At 44.3% G+C, this 20,607-nt stretch overlaps 1 protein-coding gene across 1 annotated transcript; it reads left to right on the top strand.

Moving 5' to 3' along the window:
- Positions 1 to 8,442: 8,442 nt before the first annotated feature.
- On the top strand, positions 8,443 to 9,018 carry RHOH (ras homolog family member H). The gene has a single exon (XM_032187272.1). It carries the CDS (start codon positions 8,443 to 8,445, stop codon positions 9,016 to 9,018), a length of 576 nt encoding a protein of 191 aa, XP_032043163.1.
- Positions 9,019 to 20,607: the final 11,589 nt, after the last annotated feature.

Here is a 20,607-nt window from a genome sequence, read left to right as displayed (position 1 = left end):
ATATCTATGTTAGTGCAGATCTAGTTATCCAGATCTAGCTGAGCAGTCATTTCTGTGTGTGTATACAAACACACATGCATACCTATATGTAGAAATAAGGTAATTTAAAGACCATGGTCTTTAAATTTTAATTTCAACTCATTTCGATAACACATCCATTGTTTGATGCAAAATGTACATGCAGGTTTTAAAATGAGGGTGAGATATCTTAAACTGAATGTACATGTATGTGTTTCGTATGCCGATCTATAGCAAAGTCTGCAATGAACAAATACCAGTGTACATGAACATACATATCTATGTAGATGTATCTAGATACATATGTAGATACACAAGCATGCATGCATATATAGACATAATATTTTGTATATGGATGTATAGATTCATGGTTAATTTTTAAAAAATAGTTATTTTTTTTAAATATATGCTTTTTAAAATATATTTTCGCATATGTGTGTATACACTTTTGCATTCAGACATCAAATAATACATCATTATGCAAGAAATTACAATGCTTATTTTAAACTAATGAATATTAGTTATGTATGTATAGAAAATTGATACTTTATGACTATATCCAAATGTGCAGACGGTCAAAAATGTCCAAGCAGAAACAGAGAAAGGGCTACTCTTTCTGGAAAGAGATTGCAATCTTTGTTAGAGATTGTAAATAAAAGAATACTTCATATTTTATCAGGAAAAAAAAAAAAAAAAAACCAACACCAAACAACAAAAACAAAGCAAAACAAAAGAATCGAAGAGTTAAGCCTGCAAAAAAAATCTACAAAAATATGTTGTAAGTGCCCTTTTGATTTGTCTCAAACTTCAAGAAAGGTGAACTGTGTTAAAAGAGGATGTGGCATGAAAAATTTGAAGTGGTTTGGGGCCCAAAGCTGCAAACCTTTCCACATGTGAATAATTCTACACACACAGTAGTCTCATTGAAGTCAATTATCAAATTTTATGCAACCTAGAATATCGATCCATCAGCTCGGTCGCAGTGCAGTTAGGCTTGTGGGGGACATTTGCTTTATAACTGGGAGTCCATTCTGATACACCGGGTGGCTTTTCATGGGTACGGACAATAGCACTGTAGTCTGCATGTAGCGCTTTATCCATGTTCATCTCCAAGCATATCTGTATGTCCATCTGGACCCAAAAGTAGTTCTATACCAGTGGTGAATATATATACTTACATGTATATGTATATATATGTGTGTGTGTGTGTGTACCAAACCAGAGCTATGAGGGAATGCAGACGGACAGATGGTTGGCAAATGTCAATGCTCGAACACACACACACGTGTGACATTTGCACATCAGCTGCTCCGTTTCAGGCTGCATGTGTGCTGAGACTCAAGAATTTCTTCACTGTTTAAGAGCAGAGAAGAAAAGCTATCACAGAGGAGGGTGGGAAGGAAGGTGACATACCCCGTATCGTACAGATGGAAATGCTTGGTAAGTGCAAGAGCATGTGCAGCACGTTGGGCACGACATGCTGCTCCATTTCTGCTGACTTTGGAGGGTATTGGGCCAGGCTGAGGATGGCACATGGATCAGTTGGCTGTGAAGGGGTTAATTCCCTACAACAGGCTTACCCAAATTTTACTTTGGAGAGGATGCAACCTTTCTCCTGAAAATGGGTCAGTTTTTAAAAAGCCTTGTAGCACCTTGAATACCGCATAGTCTGTAATTTACTCTGTCATGCCATAAACACGGGAAAAAAAAAAGACTTCAGACTCATAGATTGAATTTTGCAGCAGGTACTTAACACAGCTGAATTGAATTCTGTTGGATTTAGGATCTCTGACTGATACAAGAGAGTCTTACAGAGTTTTTGATAATTTTTCGAGTAGTTCTAATTACTTATGTTCATGCCTAATCTGTAAGTAGCTGAATTAAGGTGTGATTAGTCACAAATAAAGGGCTCTTGAAGATAAAATAAGTATTTTCTTTATTTAATTGGTTAACTAAAATGAGAGTTGAATAGTTTTTCTCAGTGACTATAGTAAATTGAATAGATCTTCAGAAGAGTCATTATCCATTGCTTATATGTACTAATTATGGTACTGTTACTAAAGTAATGAACTACCAATTTTTAATTTAAACGACAACATTATGCAGCTTTATACTTATGTTCATCTTTGTAAGCAAGTGTGTAAATATGTACATTTACTTACAAGAAAAGCTTTCATCCATTTACTTGGACTTCATATATCATTCCAAATAGCATTGGTCTGACTTTGTCATTGTTTCATAGCAAGATTCCCCGGTCTCAATATGAGGGTTTTTCTTTTAAATCTGATGTCTTGTGTTCCCTGGTTAATAACAAAGTTGGCAACGTGACTGAATATTTGATCATAAAACCTTTTCTTCAGTTTCAGTTGTTAAAACTGCCAAACAAAGAAACTGAGGTTTTTATTTTCAGGTTTTGTATTGATCCAGCAGTGATTTTTGTAAAGGTTCCTAAGAAAGTGTTGGTCCATTCTTCAAATTTGATGAATTAGATTTTTTTTTTTTAGAATTTCAGTTTTACATTTTTTTTTTTCCAAAATAAAACATTGAAATTCTAAAAGAAGAACAGAATTTCAGTTTGGCGAATAAGGGAATGACAGAAAAATTTCTAGGTATTTATGACTGCAATTTTTTTTTATTTTTATTTTTTACTCTGGAAGAAAATTGTTTTTTGAGATGAGATGAGATGAGATGAGATGAGATAAGATGAGATGAGATGAGATGAGATGAGATGAGATGAGATGACAAGACATCCTGACTTTGACCATATGGACTCGTTGCATGTTGCTTGCTCTTCTAGCTTTAGGAAGCCACTGCGGGTACGATTGTACTTAGGGATAAAATATCTGTATAGCGGCTCTCATCCAAGCTTCTCTGCATCTTCATAATTCTTTAGAATAGAAAAACACATTGAGAGATAACCTGGCAGTTAATCTGTCTATATCATAAATACACCAGGTGACTGAAGCACCAGCAACCAAATAACCTGCTGTCTTGCTCTTGGGCCAGGGAATACGGATGGATGCTGCGGTTGTCTGCTTGGAAAGTGAGTGGGTTGAATGCAGATTTTTTTGATGGAGTAGTTTGGGGAAAATATGCAGCATCTTGCAAAGGTGCGGGCTGTGCGCCAGTTCCCCTTCATGGCAGCGGTACCACCACGGAATGGCACTGTGGACTGAAATGGTGACGCTGAGAAGATGAGAGGCTATTTCCTAGACTGACAAGGCCGGGGTTACTTAGTACTATAGACCAAAATCATTTTAAAATGGGGTCAAAATACAGGAGGTAGCTAACATGAATGTCAGAGCATCAGGTTAATGATTACATGACAGGAAACTGCAGCAAGGGGCCAGCGGCTTGCAGACCAGCAGCAGGCTCCAGGCAGGCCGCAGCTGATGTACGAGTCTGCAGCAGCCCTGGGCTGCGGCAGCACAGGCCCCTGCAGCAGTCTGGAGGTTTGTGTCTGAACAGAGCAAGTACAGTTTGCCCATGGAGTTGAAGACATGGTAGCATGATGTTGGTGACCTGGTGATCCAGACATTCCACAGTGTCCATGGGGACTTCGTAAGGGGGGCCAAATATCTCCCTGCTGCATCTTCTGGGTGCTGCCCCTCACAGTTTGTCTGACTTTTCTTGATTTTCTGTCAGACCTCCTCCTCCTTCCCCTTCTCCTCTTCCTTCTCTTCCTCCTCCTGCTCACGGGAGTTGCTCTCAGGCCCCACCTGCACCCTGCAGCACTCAGGGCACCCATGGAGGTGAAGGTGTAAAGCCGTGTGCTGTTCTGGTCAGTGACAATAGTCTCCGTATCTCCTTCCTCTCCTTAAGGGCCTCTAAGCAAGAGACACACTTGAAGTTTTTACGTATCTGCAGTGCAGTTGGAATGAGCATTGATTATAACCAACACAGTGGAGATGTGCTGTAGACACGCTTCTGCAGACCCCATCTCCGTGTGAGGTGGGACTGCGCGAGGATTAATGCGTGCAGGCAAAGCCAATATGTGCAATCGAGCATTGCACAGCCACTGGAAGTCTCTCCAGTGGTTTTCAACCTTTATTTTTTTTTATTAGTACAAATATTTTTACTTCCTTGCAACATCAGTTTTCTTCAAGAGCTACTGTACACAGTGTTCAAGATGAAAAATTAGCCTGCTTTCATCCTGATATCAACAGGAACTGTACTAAGACATAAATGTGGTAGGGACCGGATAATGACAATAATAGCATGTTAATTGCTTTAACTCTCTGAAGCATTTTGTGGCTGCCAGATCAGTGCAGTATCTGAGAAGCCTGTTGTGTTGCCTGCATGATTTTGATTCTGTATGAGCTCATCCCTTCCGAATCCCAGCCTACCTGGTGCTGCACAATACACAAGAGAGGGTTTTGAAATCAGGAGATCCTGACCCTTTAGCTTTTCTCCCATCATAAGGCATTGTCCGCTCCCTGCAGGTGTTTCACCACAGTGAGCCATGCTCACAGTAACCTTGTAGTAGAAGTCAGAAATGTTTCTGGCAGAAATTAAAATCCCATTTGGTTCAGCCAACACACTTACTCCTTCTGATACAAGCAGTCCTGCTTTTGTGCATTGGTAGATTTGTTTCAACAAACATTAGATTAGTGTTTTGCGGATGTATTTTCATGTGAATCCTCCACCCTCAAGGAGCCTGGAGCTGCTCTGCTCCTCCTCCCATACTGTCGCATCCCATATCATATTCATCCACGACCACATGTGAGGCATTTACCTGTGTGGGACTGCTGGGCTGAGCAAAGACAGCCAAATGCACAGCATCAGGACCAGGCCTGAGGCAGCTTGCTTGAAAGCAGTGAAACAGGACCTCGTGATAGGAATAAAATCCATGGGTACGAGCACTGCAGCATCGTGCTGTCCAGAGGGATCCCACAGAGCAGCTGTTGTGGGGCTCTGTCACGGCCCTGTGGTGCTGTCCGTGCTCTCAGGGAAGGACAGGCCACAACTCTGCTCTCTGCCTCCACCAGAAACCCCAACCCTGCAGGCTGTGAAGGGTTTTGGGGAGGTGGCTGCCTCTGCTGTGGGTGCCTGGGGTGATGCCTCTGTCATTACCTCAGGGCACTGTAACCTCACACCCGCGTGAGGCCCTCTGCTTCAGACAGAGGGCGAGAAAAATGGGAAAGCGAAGCAAAGCATTGCAGAGACATAGTTTCATAGACAATACGGTATCTTTGGAGAAACTGGGTTCTATCCGAAACTGTGCAAGAGTATGCTTCGAAGCTAATCCCCAAATACATAGGGTCGCTATTCATAATGACTGTATCAGAATTAGACATAAATTCTCACACTTGACATTATAAAAGCTCTCACCATATTATTTAAGTAAAATTTTTGTTTTTACAAGTGATGAAACCATACATCGAAATAGTGTAAAAGAAAATACACGTTTCTGGAATTACAACATAGACTTGATAAAATTGGTAAAATAAGGCAAACCAAAGTGTTGGAACAAATCCTGCAGTAGGTTAGACTCAACTGTCCATGATTAGAAGGTTTTGTGCAGTCTTTTAATGGGTGTAGTATGCTGGACTGTCAGAGCAGGACTGTCATATATAATATGAGAAAAGGGAACAAAAAGCTTTTGCAAATATTTACACAACCGGCTGTATACTGGTGCATAGCAGCGCCCTGTACTGGCCTGTCCTCTAAAGGACACAGTTTTCTACTGATGTCTCATCTAAAGGTTTTTCCACTAATTGAGATGAACTTGTATAATTATTTTAACTCATCCTCTCCTATCCTGAGGCTGTGTCAGTGACAGGCTATGTGCATAGTTTAGAATAGCTCTTCAGTATCCCAACAATACGAGCTGATGCCTGAACTCCAGCAAGCTGCGAACAAAAGCAAGATGGGGACCGCTGACTGCAGTCTGTCCTCTGGAGCAGAGTAGGTTATGTGCAGTGCATTTTTATAGACCCAAAACAATTTGCTTTGAAAACGTAGCCGCGCTGTCACGCTATTTCATCTTTTATGATTGCGTGTGTCGACTAGCTATGTACACTAGCTCTCAAAACCCTTTTTTTCGGCTTTAATCATTTATATATTTTCTTTTCAAAATAGCTAACAAAATCAGGCCTGGTTATCTTCAAGCTGAGTAACAGAACAGTCTTTTTATCCATCTTCTTCTATTTTGGCTTTTATGAAATTTATGATTTGTCGGCATTTGTGAAAAGTCATGCTTCGGGCATTCCAACTTTTTCCCACATTCAAATATAAATAAAATAATGAGGCTAAAGGCATTAAAGACTACTTGCACCAAAGAAATGTTTGTTCCAAGGAGAAGACCTGGTACACGCTAACTCTCCTGCGAGCACATGCTTTTTTCTGAATCACACACTACCAGCTTGTGGTGAATGGTGGTGTTTTAAAACTGTACTGCTGACACAGTTTTGAAGTAGAATACCCCATAGGAAAGATGATGATGCACTTAAGTAGTTGGACCACATATCCTGTGCGTACTTTTTGAATTGTCATAGCTGGATTTTTTAAATACCTTCTCTAATTCCCTTGAGAGCTTGCTTGGGGAATGGAGTAGGGCTCAGATGAAGCATGAAAAGCGAATTTCCAGTGGCCGCCACCCCACCTTTAACTCACGGGGCAGCTCGTTTCCCAGCAGGCAGGAATGAATACCTGCCTCAGCCTCTATCCTGCTTCCCAGAAATGAGCTGAGATGACGAGCGTGTGGCCGTGCGCGCAGGCCAGGAAGCGCCGCCTGTCGCAATGTCTCCTGCAGATCCTCGTCACCCTGCCGAGCACAGAGCTGCCCCACAGCCTCGGCGCCGCCTCTATAAAGCAACGTGCTCCAGCCAGGCCCTCACACATCGTCTGTTGGCCGGGGTGTCGGGTGGGAGGAACGCGGGCACGCCGGCAGCACGGAAGGAGGTAGGAGGCCGCCTTGTTGCAAAATGGAAGGAGGGGAGTTGCCAGCAGCAGTTGTCAGCGCCTGTGCCATGTGCTCTCTAAGCTTGCCCAGCACTCTTCTCTTCTTTCCCTTTGTTTTTCCCCTCTGTGAAGTAAGACGAAACTCTGAGCGTACTCGAAATGTGCGGTGGTGGGGTTAAGGTGGCAAACCTGGAGAGCGTTACTGTAAGGTGGTGGAGATGCGTCTGGTGGCCCTCATTCATTTCTGTGCAAACAACCCACAGTCCGACTTCTCTGTCCATATGTGACAGAGACAGAAATATATTGCCTGTGTAACGCTAGCAGGAAATTTTGAAATTATCCAGCGATATTTTGTTTTAACCAGTTTTGTTGAGCAGAACTAATTTTCCTTCGGTTTTGCAGTTGGTGAATTTTGTAGTGTTTTGTGTGCAGCCCCGTGTGAGCAGCGAATCTTGCACACAGCCAGTGGGGAAGAGACAAATGCTTTCAAAATAGGAAAATTTGACTGAATGCTGGCAGGAGCTCAAAAGCAATTGCACACTACGAAGAGTTACTCTCAGTTTGGTTTTTCAAGAGACTAAATGTCAGGGCAGCTGCATCTCCTTCAGATGAAATTGTCTGACTGGGGCAACACTGGTGGTGTGGCTTGCTTTGGCTCGTGTTATCTTGCTTGTTGGAAGTGATTTGTAAGAAACATTTTGAACTTTTTTTGGTATTTTCGCTGCGCATCCCACATTTCTTTTGAAAACTGTTAAGGTTCATGTCAGTCAAGATCTGCATCTGAGGTCTTTCCTCGTCGCAAGCAGTTTGGCATCGCTGCTCATTATAGGATTGCTTAAATAGTCAAATCAGTTCATGAAGTGATATTTTTTTCTTCTCATGGCTGTCTTTAGGGGCAGGGGTATATTTTCAAGGGAATCTGAACTGATGGGTTGGGAGGAATTCAGGATTTTTGCAGTCTCGATGAAATTCAGAGGCAGGAAATGTCTCACTAAAAGCAGCTCAGTAAGATTGTACCAAGTTAACTTGATTTTATTAGTTCTTTAGAAAACTGGAGGGAAAAACCAGCTGGTCTCAGTGCAGAACAGCAGGGGTGATAGGACTGTTATCCCTGTGAAGCATCAAAAAGGCAGCTACATACGCTGCCAGCTGGGAGGGACGGCAGGGTTCAGCGTCCTCCATGTGGGGTAATCCCCACGGCCGTCCAAGGATGTGTCCAAGGAACTTTATCTTGATGGAAAATAACCTGTTCACTGTGGGTTGCAAATGTTAAATTTTATTTTTACTCTTCCAGAAACATCGCTTGACTCACTGAAGAATTAAAACTGACAGCACCGCAGAGCCGTGTGGGAGAAAAGGGGATTTTAGACTCAAGTGACACAATCAAGTCTTGAGGAGTAAAGACATTTGGATGGGTTCTCACCAAATGGAAGTTATCTAGAGAGCCCCCAAGACCACTGCATCTCTGCATCGTGCTTCTGCTGTGCCGAGACAGTGCTCTTGGCCCTGGACGTTAACAAAATGCTGGATTCAATCAAGTGTGTGCTGGTGGGGGACTCTGCGGTGGGGAAAACATCTCTCTTGGTACGTTTCACCTCCGAGACTTTTCCAGATGCCTACAGACCCACTGTGTATGAAAATACCGGAGTGGATGTCTTCATGGATGGAGTACAGATTAGCCTCGGTCTCTGGGACACGTCTGGCAGCGATGCCTTCAAAGGCATTCGCCCCCTCTCCTACCAGCAGGCAGATGTGGTGCTAATGTGCTACTCGGTGGCGAACCACAGCTCCTTCCTAAACCTGAGGAACAAGTGGATCGGCGAGATCCGCAACCACTTGCCCCGCATCCCCGTGCTGGTGGTGGCCACTCAGACTGACCAGCGCGACACGGGGCCCTACCGCTCCTCCTGCATCAGCCCGATGGACGGGAAGCGGCTCGCCCAGGACGTGCGAGCCAAGGGCTACCTGGAGTGCTCTGCCCTCAGCAACCGCGGCGTGCAGCAGGTGTTCGAGTATGCCGTGCGGACAGCAGTCAACCAAGCCAAAAGGCAGAACAGGCGGAAGCTCTTCTCCATTAACGAGTGCAAGATCTTCTGAGGGCCGCCGGCGGTGGTTTCGCCTGCGTTCGTTCTCTCTGTCTTCTCACAGAGACACTGTGGCAGAGATAACGGGGGGTGAACCAAAGGAGGACTCCTGGCAGGACCACAGTGCAGGTGCCCCTGCTAAGACAGATGCGTGCTCTCTCTGATCTGTTCCCCCACCCAACACACACACGGGCACTATCTAAAAATGACGGGTGCAGGGGAATGCAGCCCTGTGCTTGGACTTTGCTGTCCTGGACTGGAGGATTTATGGACCATAGCCGTGCTGATTTTGTTACTGGTGTTCCTCAGTTGGTGGTTTGTTTGCATTTATTTAATGACAAACTTCTGCCTGGATCAGCCTCCCCTTGATATATCTATGTAGAGATTTTTTTTTTTACTCTAAGAACTTAACATATAAAACATGACCGTTGTATATCTATTTAAAAGAGTCTTGTTTTTGCTGTTGTAAAATCCTGACACTTTGTTTTCGTATTTTGGAAGTTCTTCCTCATATTTTGGAAGTTCTTCCTCTACCTAACCACAGAAGCAAATCATCCATACAATAAATGGCCTGCAGGCAAGCCGACCACTTCTTACACATGCCTTAGTTACTGCACAACAGTGACTGAGCCCAGCATGTCCAGCGTAGGAGCAATTAAAACGTATTTGGTAGATATTTGTTAGTTGTCCCATGGCCTTGTGAGATTTATATTGTTATCATAGTCCTCTTCCTAGGAAAATGGAGACCACCTCAGGTCAAAAACAGGATGAAACAGGAGGAACATAACTCAATTCTTCCTAGACCTGACCTAATTACAACCCCAGAAGGGCTGGCTTGCAGTCAGGGCTTGTTTAGACACATGGGTGGGGTGGCAGAGACAAATATGTACTATCTTCACCTCTCATGTCTCCGACATAGTTTTGGAGGCAAACGATTTCATTCTCCAGGGATGAAAGGTATTTTTTCATGAGCACTAAAATTCTCACAATATTTTAGTACATTTTTTAATAAACTGTGGTTTTAGTGAAACCAGTGACCTACTATAGTAAAAAACTAAGTACGTGGCAATGTTGAACGTGCATATTTAGAAGGCTAAATAACATTTTTGGGGGGTTTGAATGGTAAGAGTAACTGCCTGGGTTCTATGAAGCAAAGCAGGTTTTGCACCCTGGGGAACTTGGCAGGTCTGAGCATCAAATCCTGGCATACCGGCTTGGGCCAAGCTACCCTCCTGCACAGAAAGCCAGGCTAAGGAGGTGGAAACTCCGGGTGTCTAAGAGGACTCTGCTGGAAGATGTAGGGGGTCAACCTGCCCTGTTGTACATTCCTTGTGAGCTGTGGTGCCCCCTTTTCCTCATGTTATCTGCACCAAACCCGCTGCCCCACATCATCCCTCGGATTTTGCAGACCTGTCTCATCTGTAAGGTTTCTGCTGCCCTCCCTGTTCTTCAGCTAGCTCAGAACTTCAACTAACTCAGAACTGGCCCTTGAGGGGCCTATAGCACACTGCCATGGAGGATGGTGTACAAAACCGTAGGATGATTCTCCTTCTCCGTGGGGAACCCAAGAGAACGAGCAGCATCTGTTCTGACTAAACCCTGACTCATGTGTTGCAACAGGAATGGATGCAATGGCTTTTCTAAGTCAAATCCAAGGTGGGAATTCAGGAGTTACCCTACTGAGAAAATAATCTATAGCTGGGTTCTAATTTACCTATAGTTTATCCCTAAAAAATCAGTTGTGTGCTCTTCTCCATGCTCTGTTATACCTCTGAGCTTCTCCATAAAGAGAAATTCCAAATGAAATCGTCCTCCTCCAAATCCTAGAGAAGATCTCATTTGTGATGTAGGTGAGCAAGTATCTGCATCATGATCACCTTGAATAGCAGTGGTGTGTAGGACACTTGAAGTTGTAGTCACGACAGCTCCCAGCCTGGTGAATGTTTACCACTCATCGACCTTATTCCAAGGGAGGCTTCTGGTCATTAAAACATGTTGGACTCATGTGAGGTGTCTATATCAGCTTCAAATCTTTGCAAGCTTCTGCATCTGAGTACACAAGATGAGGGCTCCCATCACAACCCATCTTTCCCGTACTCCTCTCTTTCTGACCCCTCTCTTTTTAAAACTTTAAGTGTATATTGCAAATCCTTTGCCCCCTGAAACACTAAAACTGACGTGTTTGTAAAAGAACCCGAACCGCCTGATAACTTATGCTGTGTTACGGAAGTAGCTAGGTATTTGCAGTCTTCAGTTAAAAATATTTTGGCTTTTGGAAGAAATGTTTCTATATCTCAATTCTTGTAATGCGTCTTCACCGAAAGTTTTTTTTTTCCCCTCAACCCTAATTTAAAAGTAGCCATTGTTACTGTTTGAACATTAAAGAACATGTGCAAAATATCACTCTTGTTATGGTCCCTTTTTCACTACCTGATTTAATGTCTGTTTTCATCAATGTGAAACGTTTTTTGAAACATTTTTTGCCAGCATGTTCTATTATATGGTGGTGTGTGTGTGTGGTCTTTCTTTCTTTCTTTCTTTCTTTCTTTCTTTCTTTCTTTCTTTCTTTCTTTCTTTCTTTCTTTCTTCCTTTCTTTCTTTCTTTCTTTCTTTCTTTCTTTCTTTCTTTCTTTCTTTCTTTCTTTCTTTCTTTCTTTCTTTCTTTCTTTCTTTCTTTCTTTCTTTCTTTCTTTCTTTCTGTTAAGCTTTGCTTACAACAATTTATGCTGCTGTTTTTATGTGTTGACAAACAGTAACTGCTATGCCAGGATGCCCTGCTATGGTATCCATCACAGGATGCTGGGATTTGGGGAACAGAAAGCTCCAAAGAATTGTTGTGTCAGAAAAAGCTGGATGAAAATGTTCACACCATAATTCAAAATCCCATTCTATCTATATTGGCTTCACAAAGCTTGTGATAATATGTTATAAAATGATGAATTTTTCATTGCAACTTGCTGAAGCAAAATGGATGGGCCTCCCTGAGCTGGCAATATGGGATGCAGAGGGAATTCAGGAGTGGCTTGATATACTCTTCGCTGTGCATCCTAGAGCTGGTGTGAACCCACTGAAAGTTGGCTGAAATTTAAAATCAAATTGAAGAGAGCAACAGGGGGATTTGGAGTAACAGTCACAGAGGGATCTGGGTTTGGCATTATGCAAAAAAAAGAACTGTTTCCAATTTTCACAGCCTGCTTATTTTCAGGCTCTCAAAGCTAAAAGGCACTTTTCATTGGGAACAAACTGTGAGACACATTATTTCAGTGTCCATAATTATGCGGCTTTCGCTGGGCTGATGTGCTCAAAACGTGTGGCAGCTCAGAAGCAGAGTGACATCTGGACGTGGCAGATTCTGGCAGAAAACCCTGCTGGGTCCAGGCGGGCACTGCTCGTGCTGTAATAGCACCGCAGCCTGCATGGACCCGCGGACCCGCACAGCACCTTGCCCATGTCCACAGCCAGCCCTGCAGGAGGACAGACAGACAGACAGACAGATAGACCTGCTCTCTCCTCAGGCCTCATCCTGATCAGAGGCTGACCAAAGCCCTGCGATGCCAGGCTGAATGCTCCTGCCAAAAAAGCGCCGCCAGCGCAAATCACATAGCTGCTTCTCTTTATTTCTGAGAAATACTAATCTCTATTTGAGTGATTCAAGATGTTGGGCCACCTCCTGTTTTCTCTCTCTCTTTTTTCTTTAGATGAAAAGATATTTCCTTTCAACGCTCTGAATTATGCAAACTTGAAAATGTCACTCAATGTCCCCCGCCGGATTTGGCCGAGCAGCTCACTGGGGTGGAGCCAGCGCTTCTGCAACCGCGCCGTATATGCGGTGCGGATGGCAAGAGGCGGGATGGACAGCTTATAACTCCCCCAGAAAAACATACCAGGGTTATTTTGTCAGCGTCACTTGGGCAACGGGGTCCCTGGGTACAGCTCTGTGGTAAAAACCCAATGCCAGTATTCAAAATACATTCAAATGACAGCTGGGCAAAAGCGTTTGGCTTCTGAAATGAGGTGCAGCCTGGTGGCTTGAGCTGCTCTGGCCAAGAGGAGGAACCTTGCCCAAAAGTTCCCTTTCTGACGTTTCAAACTTTTCACTTTATTACTACTTTGTTGCTAAATTAACTTTGTCTTACTATTAAAATAGGTTGAAAATAATGAAAACAAAAAAAGAGAGAAAATATTTGAAGCAAAATGAGAACAGCAACAGCACCGCTGTTTTCATTGCTATATGACTTCTCGTTTTGACAGAAAAAGATCCTTTTGGGTCACTATTTTTTTAATGCATTCTGCAAATTAGATAAAAAAGTTTAATAGATACACAATTATGATTAGAACTGGAAACTATTATTTTGCAAAGTATGGTAAGTATGGCCTACGTTAAATACAAATTTCACAGCCTTTTTGTACTTACTTGATCTATGTCATATGACATAAATATTTTTTAAGATTAAATAATTAAAATGTTTCATATCCCCCCAGTTTTATATGGGAAATTATTTGAGCTTGTTAGATGTAATTGCTTTTGTTTTGACAGTCCAATATTTGCAATTAATAGTTTGCAAATATTTCTGTAATTTTTAGGTGTACTCTGCAATTGCTAAGGTGTCTGACCACATACTAGCGAATGCTTGTGCTGCATTAACACCTGTTGTCTTTTTATACATGCTACCACCATGAAATAAATCACCACAGGGATCAGATGTGAAGAACAAAGAAATGTCAGCATCTGACATCTCAGCTTTCCCTGTATTACCATTGTATCCAAGTGAGTACAGCTATCAAAATAATTTCAAATAAATGGGGAAGTTCATGTCCCCTCACTCTTTCTCCTAATGCCTCTCTGACAGAGGGCCCAAGTGTTGGTGACAAGAATTAAAAATAAAACAAAACATTTCAGAAGATCAGAACAGCCTGTCCCTGCCTTTGTGAGTAAGTTAACCACTTCGACTTCATTAAAAGTCAGTTCAGCCTCTGGAAACAAGCCGGATATACATGCAGTTGGGTTATCTGGACAGCCTTGTTAGAAAACGCTCTCTAAACACTGTGATGAACTTTTTCCTCTGGATGTAAGGAAGCACGTTTTATGTCTCAGAGATCTCCCTCACAGCTGTAAGTGAGAAAAACCCAGGTGAGTTATCACGGTGCACCTGCTCTAACTGACCTCCTGCGTGTCCTTCACATTGCACTCTGAGCAGCCGGCTGTGCAGAACAAACTTCAGGGAGCAAACAACCCTTTTGCACATTTAGGTGTTTATGTTGCCGTAACTGCTTAACTGTAGCCATGGTGGCCAGCATGGTTCCTCCTGCCCGCGGGCACCAGGATGGTGAAGGAGCAGCACCACCGTAGGGCAGCCCTGCCTGCACAGCCAGGGGCAGGGAGATGGCCCTGGCCAAAATCTTCCCTTCATGGCATGTCCTTTTCTGGCACCTTCCTTGCAGAGTCCCAGGTTAGTAATTAGCAAAGAAACCAGAGCTGTTTTTGCCTTTCTAGTTATGAAAAAGTGAATGAGCGACGTCTTGCACCTTCCACAAGCAGCCTACATGAGGCTCACTGAGGATTTCTCTCACCGTTTCTCTCCCCCCGTGCAGAAGTCAGCATGATTCATGCCGGGGTGGAGCAGAAGGGCACAAGCATGTGTGTGTCAGTGGTTGTTTCTGTCTCTGGAAAAGAGGAAGGAAACGACGACCGATGCCTCTGCACGGTGTGAGGTGCTCGCCTGCCCGCACCGGCAGCATTTCCAAGAAGCCTCTGAGGGGGTGCCCCGGGCCTGCACCGTCCCCACAGAGCAGGACGGCGGCTCCTGGACATGAGGCATTTCCCCGTGGCCGGGGCTGCCTCCCCACAAAGTCCCATTGCTGTTTTTGTGCCAAAAAGGGAGAGGTTTTTGGAGGCTTTACTTCTGCTCACTGCCTGCTGCAGAGGCTTGTGGTTGGGCTCCGCTCGGGCTGTGCTGCCTCTCAGCTGTCAGGTCAGGTACAGGGGACGGGTGCTCATCAGCCTGTCCCATGAATTAATTATGTAGGAACAACTAGAAGGAGACTTCTGTGTCTTAACACTGATAACACTCAAGCAACTGCTGAATTTTCTCTTTCTCAGAATACTCTGCTCTTTTTATATATGAAATGCTAGCTGACTTTTTGGCTTTTGTTTGTCTGCCACCATAACATCAGGTCTGCTACTTAAAAGCCAGCGCCAGAGCCATGAATGATGCTGGGTTCAACACAGCATGCACCTGAGTAAGGGCTGAAGGTCACAGGATTACATAAGAGACTGGTTTAGGTTTCACATGGATCCTGGGCATTTAAATACACACATATATTTAATTATCATATGGTATATGGAATTTATACCAGTATTTGATCTGTCATAGAGCTGTTGAGCAGCTAAGCTAAAGCTGCAGTCTCAGCTCATGATTTGGGCATTGGATTAGACAACTAATGTTGCTGTTTAATCCCTCTCCCATCACCGCCTTCATAAAGCCAGGCCAAGTCCAGTTCAGTCAATGGGAAGCTTTTAAATGTAGCCAAGTTTTGGACTTGGTCTGTGCAAGACCGAACAAGCAACCTACAGAGATGCAAATCTGAACCAACTGCTGATGCAATCAGCCTGAATCAGGGATTAATTCAGGATCAGCTTGACCAGGTCCTAGTTCTGAAAAATGTTTCTGGTGATGACTTTGACCTGCAGAGTTTGCTCTGGATGGTTTTGTGACACAGCTGCACAGTACTGGGGCTCTGCAGTGCTTCAGTTAACTGCAGGCATAGGGAGGAGGACAGAAAGAGAAGGGACAGTATATACGATGCACTGACCCCTTTACTATTCTACCAGATTGTAATCACATCTGTCAACCTAATGCTCTTCTTAATTGCATAAAGCACAGGTAATGGGCTGAGCTAATGTCTCATTCATTAGAGACACGTTAGAAATCAAACTGAAGGAGTAATGCTGAGCATTGGGAGCAGGAAACAGAGGGAGCATCACTCCACCCTTACCCCTAAATGCTCTTTCTGGACCACACTCTTACAGCCTATAGGGGCTGCTGCTAGAGGCTTTGTGTGTGCTGCAGGGACAGTCTTACAGTAAGGTTGTAGTGACCAATCCATAGGTTTTACTGAAATCTGATCACCTTGAAAGTGGTTCAGTTCCCTTGTTGAGTGAACAAAAGGAATTCCACACAGCTGGAACAAAAATTTAGGTTTAGCAAGACTGGTGAGAGCAGCCATGAGGTCAACAACTATGACCTTCGCACTGTTAGAATTTAACCCTTCCATGATTAAAAAAAGGGAAAGAAATTACCAATGATGTTCTCTAAATTGTTCCACTGGGATAGGAAATATTTTTTTTTCTGTGGTGGGAACAGAGAGAGATACCCATACATAGTCTCAACCTCCCTATGTAGTGCAAAGCATAACTCAAGGAGATTAACTCAAGGAGAGGAGCTTCTGACTCTAGTCCACTTCTTCCACAGATTTCCACCTGGCTGCCAGGAGAACTGATGAGCTGCTCTTGCTCTGGAACATCACCAAGGTTTTGGCTCTGTAGTGTGCTGGGATTTAGCCTTTTTAGTTTTGCCTGACTACTCAGAGATATGTAAAGAAAATGAGCCACTTTCATCCAAGAAATTCCCCTCCTGCTTTCATAGTTGATGCATGGATGGCTGATGCATAGCTGACTCCCACTGCTGAAGGTGTCACAGTTTAACTTTTAATTTGCAGGCGAAAAAAATCCTATGAGCCTTGCCTCACAAAAAGAAGATTAGTTGGGATGTTGCTGTCCTCCCCTGAGATGAACTAGTTCTGGTGGACTCGATGTTTACAATAGGTGTCAGCCAGTGCTGGTGGAGTAAAGTAACCACATGGCAGAGATTGGAGGGTTATCACTGTATTGTCTATCAAATACACGAGCAGTCAGTAAGGCTTTAAGCAGAGAGTAAAAGCAGCACATGAAGACAGAGATGGGTTCTGAAAAGAGCTAAGCCAGAAGGGGCTGGTTAACTGGGTTTCTAAAAAGAGACTAATGTCTGACTGGGATTTGGGACAAATTACTCAGGGATGCTATTGAACTATCTGGTATTCATCAAGCAGAGGAGCTTGGGTTCCTGCAGGGTAGTGCTCTGACACCATGCATGTGGCAGAAGGAAGAAAAAAAAAAAGAGTGTGAAAACTGGAAATATTTACCTTTATGAAAATATCTACCTTCTGTTCCATTAAATTAGTTTGCAGAGCTGCGTGACTAACAAGAGGAGCTACAAGTGTGCCAGGTATGAAGCATGAGATGCAGGAGGAGCAGTGGACCCACCACTTCACAGGAGCCTGCAAGCACCAGGAGAACATACCTGGGGCAGGATGAGGAGAAGAGAAAGCCAGGGAGCTCAGAGGCATTCTTCATGAGCGCAGTGGACAAAGCAGCAACAGGAGATGAACAGACAAGTCAGCATGAATATGAGAGGAAATTACATTCATTTCTGTACAGGTCAGGGGTACGTAAGCGACTGCAGTGCTAAATAATTATGTAACACTTAAAAAAAATCCCTGAGCTGTGGAAAAAAAAGCTGTGCCAGGGTCTCTGAGGGCTTGCAGGTATATAAAAAGATAGGTTTTGTTAAAAATAAATAAATAAATAAAAAGCTGCTTTTGAAGGTTATGCTGTGCTTTTCTGAAGGAAAAAAGTGGTCACGGACAGTGGTGCCTCTGAACTGCTGGCACTGCCCAGGCAGGCACATGTTACAGAGAGATGGAAGCCCAAATGGATGGAGATGATGAATCAGCCATTTTGCTGAAAAGGTCTCAGAGAGACAGCAGATGAAAAGGCTGAGCTGCAGGACTCAGCATAACCAAAACAAAAGAGAAGAGTGGTGTTGATACCCAGGGTTGCAGTGATGGCAAAATGTGGAGCATCCTGGGGGCTGTGGGAGGGCAGCCCTGGCACCATCCCGGCATACTCTCACACTTCCCCTCCCTGTGTAGTGGTTTAATTTCATCTCCCCAGGCTTGCTCACAGACCTGCACACACCATCTTCTTGCACCTGCCTCAGTGTGGCTGCTACTTGCAGGCCGTTCTATGTGCCATGCTGAATAAATGTAGGCTCTGGGTCTGCAGTGCTGGATCCCACATCTCCAGGTACCACTAAGTTTCATGGGGTGCACTGGGCTTCAGGACTGGACTGCAAGATGATGAGAGTTGTTGGAGAATTTGCAAGAGAAATTTGCCAGGATAATACAGCAGCTGGAAGGAGGAGATGCCAAAAAAAAAAAAAAAAAAAAAAAAAAGACAAATTAATTGTGTGCCTCCAGTGCGTGCACAGCTTTACATGACAGCAAGCAGCTGTGAGGGGTTTTGCTTCCCTGCAAGGCAAGCATCTCCTGACCTGGCAGTCCCGTGGGGTGTGAGTGAATGAGCCACAGCTGGAGCAGGCAGTGACCACGATGGGCTGAGGTCTGCTGCTCCTTGTTTGCATGGATATTGTGCAGGACACAGGGGGAAGCAGAAGGCAAAACAGGAGTCAAGCAGGGTCAGGCTCAAGGCTGAAAAAAATAGGTTTTCAGCTGGTATTTCTTAAGAACTTTTGCTGGCCATACAGAAACTATTGAAAGGCTCTGGTAATGATTTCAAATCATCAGCTCAGGAGATAGGACAGCCACTTACAGAGAGTGTGTAGGGACTCCATTTTTCTCCATGGACTGAGGATCAGACCTGTCTGGAGTCATCAAGAGGCAGGAGATGTGGAAAGTAGTGAAATACCTCATCAGACCAAACAGAGGTGAAAAGCATCCATGGTATTTGGCAGTACAGTCATATTTCTGCTTCCCCACGAGGAACTGAGCTTGGCCAAGGGATCCAGCCTGCAGAAGCATGCTGCTCATTGACTGTGCCAGAAGCTTGGGGACCAAAAATACCTGGTGAATCCCCCTGTGCCTGTGTTCTGGAGGTTGCCTGGGACAAGACCTGTAGGAGTGGCGAGTGTCACCTCCTGATTTGGTGACCACACTCTCAGGTCTAAACCCCCTGGTAGCCCCCTGAAGGAACTAGGGCCTGCCAGCTAGCAGATGTCAAAGCAGCAACACGTCTCTCTTGCTACTCCCTTTCTGGACTGTTTAGCAGAGCAGATCTCCATCTTTTTCAGCCCAGAGTCCTCCACTCTAGTTCTTCCCATGTGTGCAGTACAACCTTTGCAAAACCATTTTCTGTTTACAGGCTGAGTGTGCGTGCAGGACAGACCACCGCCACTGAGGCCTACACCGCATGCCTCCCCTGAACGTGGCCCCAGAGCATGGGGAGGCTCCCTGTCAATGCAGCGAGCACTGATTGAGCTGCAAAACCACTTGAATGACTGTGACAGAGGTGCTGCTTGAAAATAGCAAGGCAACTACCCTCAGACAGGTGTCCAAAAAAACCTCACCTCTACACAGTGCAAAGGGGGTTGGTGTCACAGAGTGAAAAATATTGTTGAACCAAGTCATGGAGACGATGAAGTTTGCAATAGCTGGCATCACCTGGATTTTGTGATCGGTGTTTCATGCTCTGTGTGGGCAAGTGCAAGTGTTGGTGCAAGGATAGTTCAGTCATGTACTGGTGCCTCCGTCAGCTCAGGTCTGAGTCAATTGCTGAGTGATTGACCAATGTGCACGTTCAGCATTAATGGTCACATTAAGCCCATGGTAAATGACACAAATTTGAATCATTTTATTCTTTCCCTGAACTGTCCAAAGTCCATTTGCTTAGCAAATTATTTCTACAGGACCACAAACCCCCTCTGAATTTCAAATTCAGGGAGAGCTCACACTTACCACAAGGACTAATGTACGTTTTTGAGGTGTGCGTGATGCAGTAAAGGGGAACTTAGTTCAAACGTGTGTAAAATACAGCTCACTGGGGTAGTCTGAACACCTGCGGAGAGGAACATCTGAAGAACTGTTAAGGCTCAGAGCTGCCCTAGACCACTTGATCAAAACGTAGTGAGGAGTCGTGACAGCAGCACGGATGGCAGTGCTAACAATGAGAGGAACGTAAGGATGTGGTTTGCTCTCGAGAAGGTCTTGAAAGGAGGTAGGAGGGGGAAGGAGGAGAGAGAGGTGGGCTGCTGGTAAGCAGAACGGTAGGAGTTAAAGCGCAGTGAAAGGAAATAACTGAGGCTGTAAAAAGTGAAAAAGGTTACTGAGAATTGAAGAAATCAGAGAAAAGATGTGGCTGAACAGAACCTTGCCCGAGCTCCGAGCTCCTGGTTTCTGAAGCTGCTCACTCTGTGTGGTTTGCAGCAAGACAGGGTGCTTGGACATTTAGTCCTGATTCTTCTGCCATCAAACGTGACATGGTAAACGAGGGATTAACAGATCAACAACAGGAGGAATGGACTGCCTTTGGTGCTAAGTGGAAGGGTTCTTCTGCAAGGACAGCCTCTGCTATGTGGTAAAGTGGGCAAGGTGGCTGAGGCCATTCACTATCACGTGCTCTTAAAGGCAAAGTCTAATATGCTCCCTAAAAGAGCAAATTTGCTTTGTATCCACACTGCAGCAGGCTGTGACACCCAAACATGGCCACATGCTCACCTCCCCATCCATCCCCAAACCTTAGCAGGGCTGCAGTGCATGTCCTTGTCTC

The sequence above is a fragment of the Aythya fuligula genome, chromosome 4 (assembly GCF_009819795.1).
Source record: "Aythya fuligula isolate bAytFul2 chromosome 4, bAytFul2.pri, whole genome shotgun sequence".
Classification (NCBI taxonomy): Eukaryota; Metazoa; Chordata; class Aves; order Anseriformes; family Anatidae; genus Aythya; species Aythya fuligula.
This window is presented reverse-complemented; position numbering and strand designations above follow the sequence as displayed.

Coding starts and splice junctions, on each gene's coding strand:
- RHOH (XM_032187272.1), top strand. CDS start 8,443: ATGCTGGATTCAATCAAGTGTGTGCTGGTGGGGGACTCTGCGGTGGGG.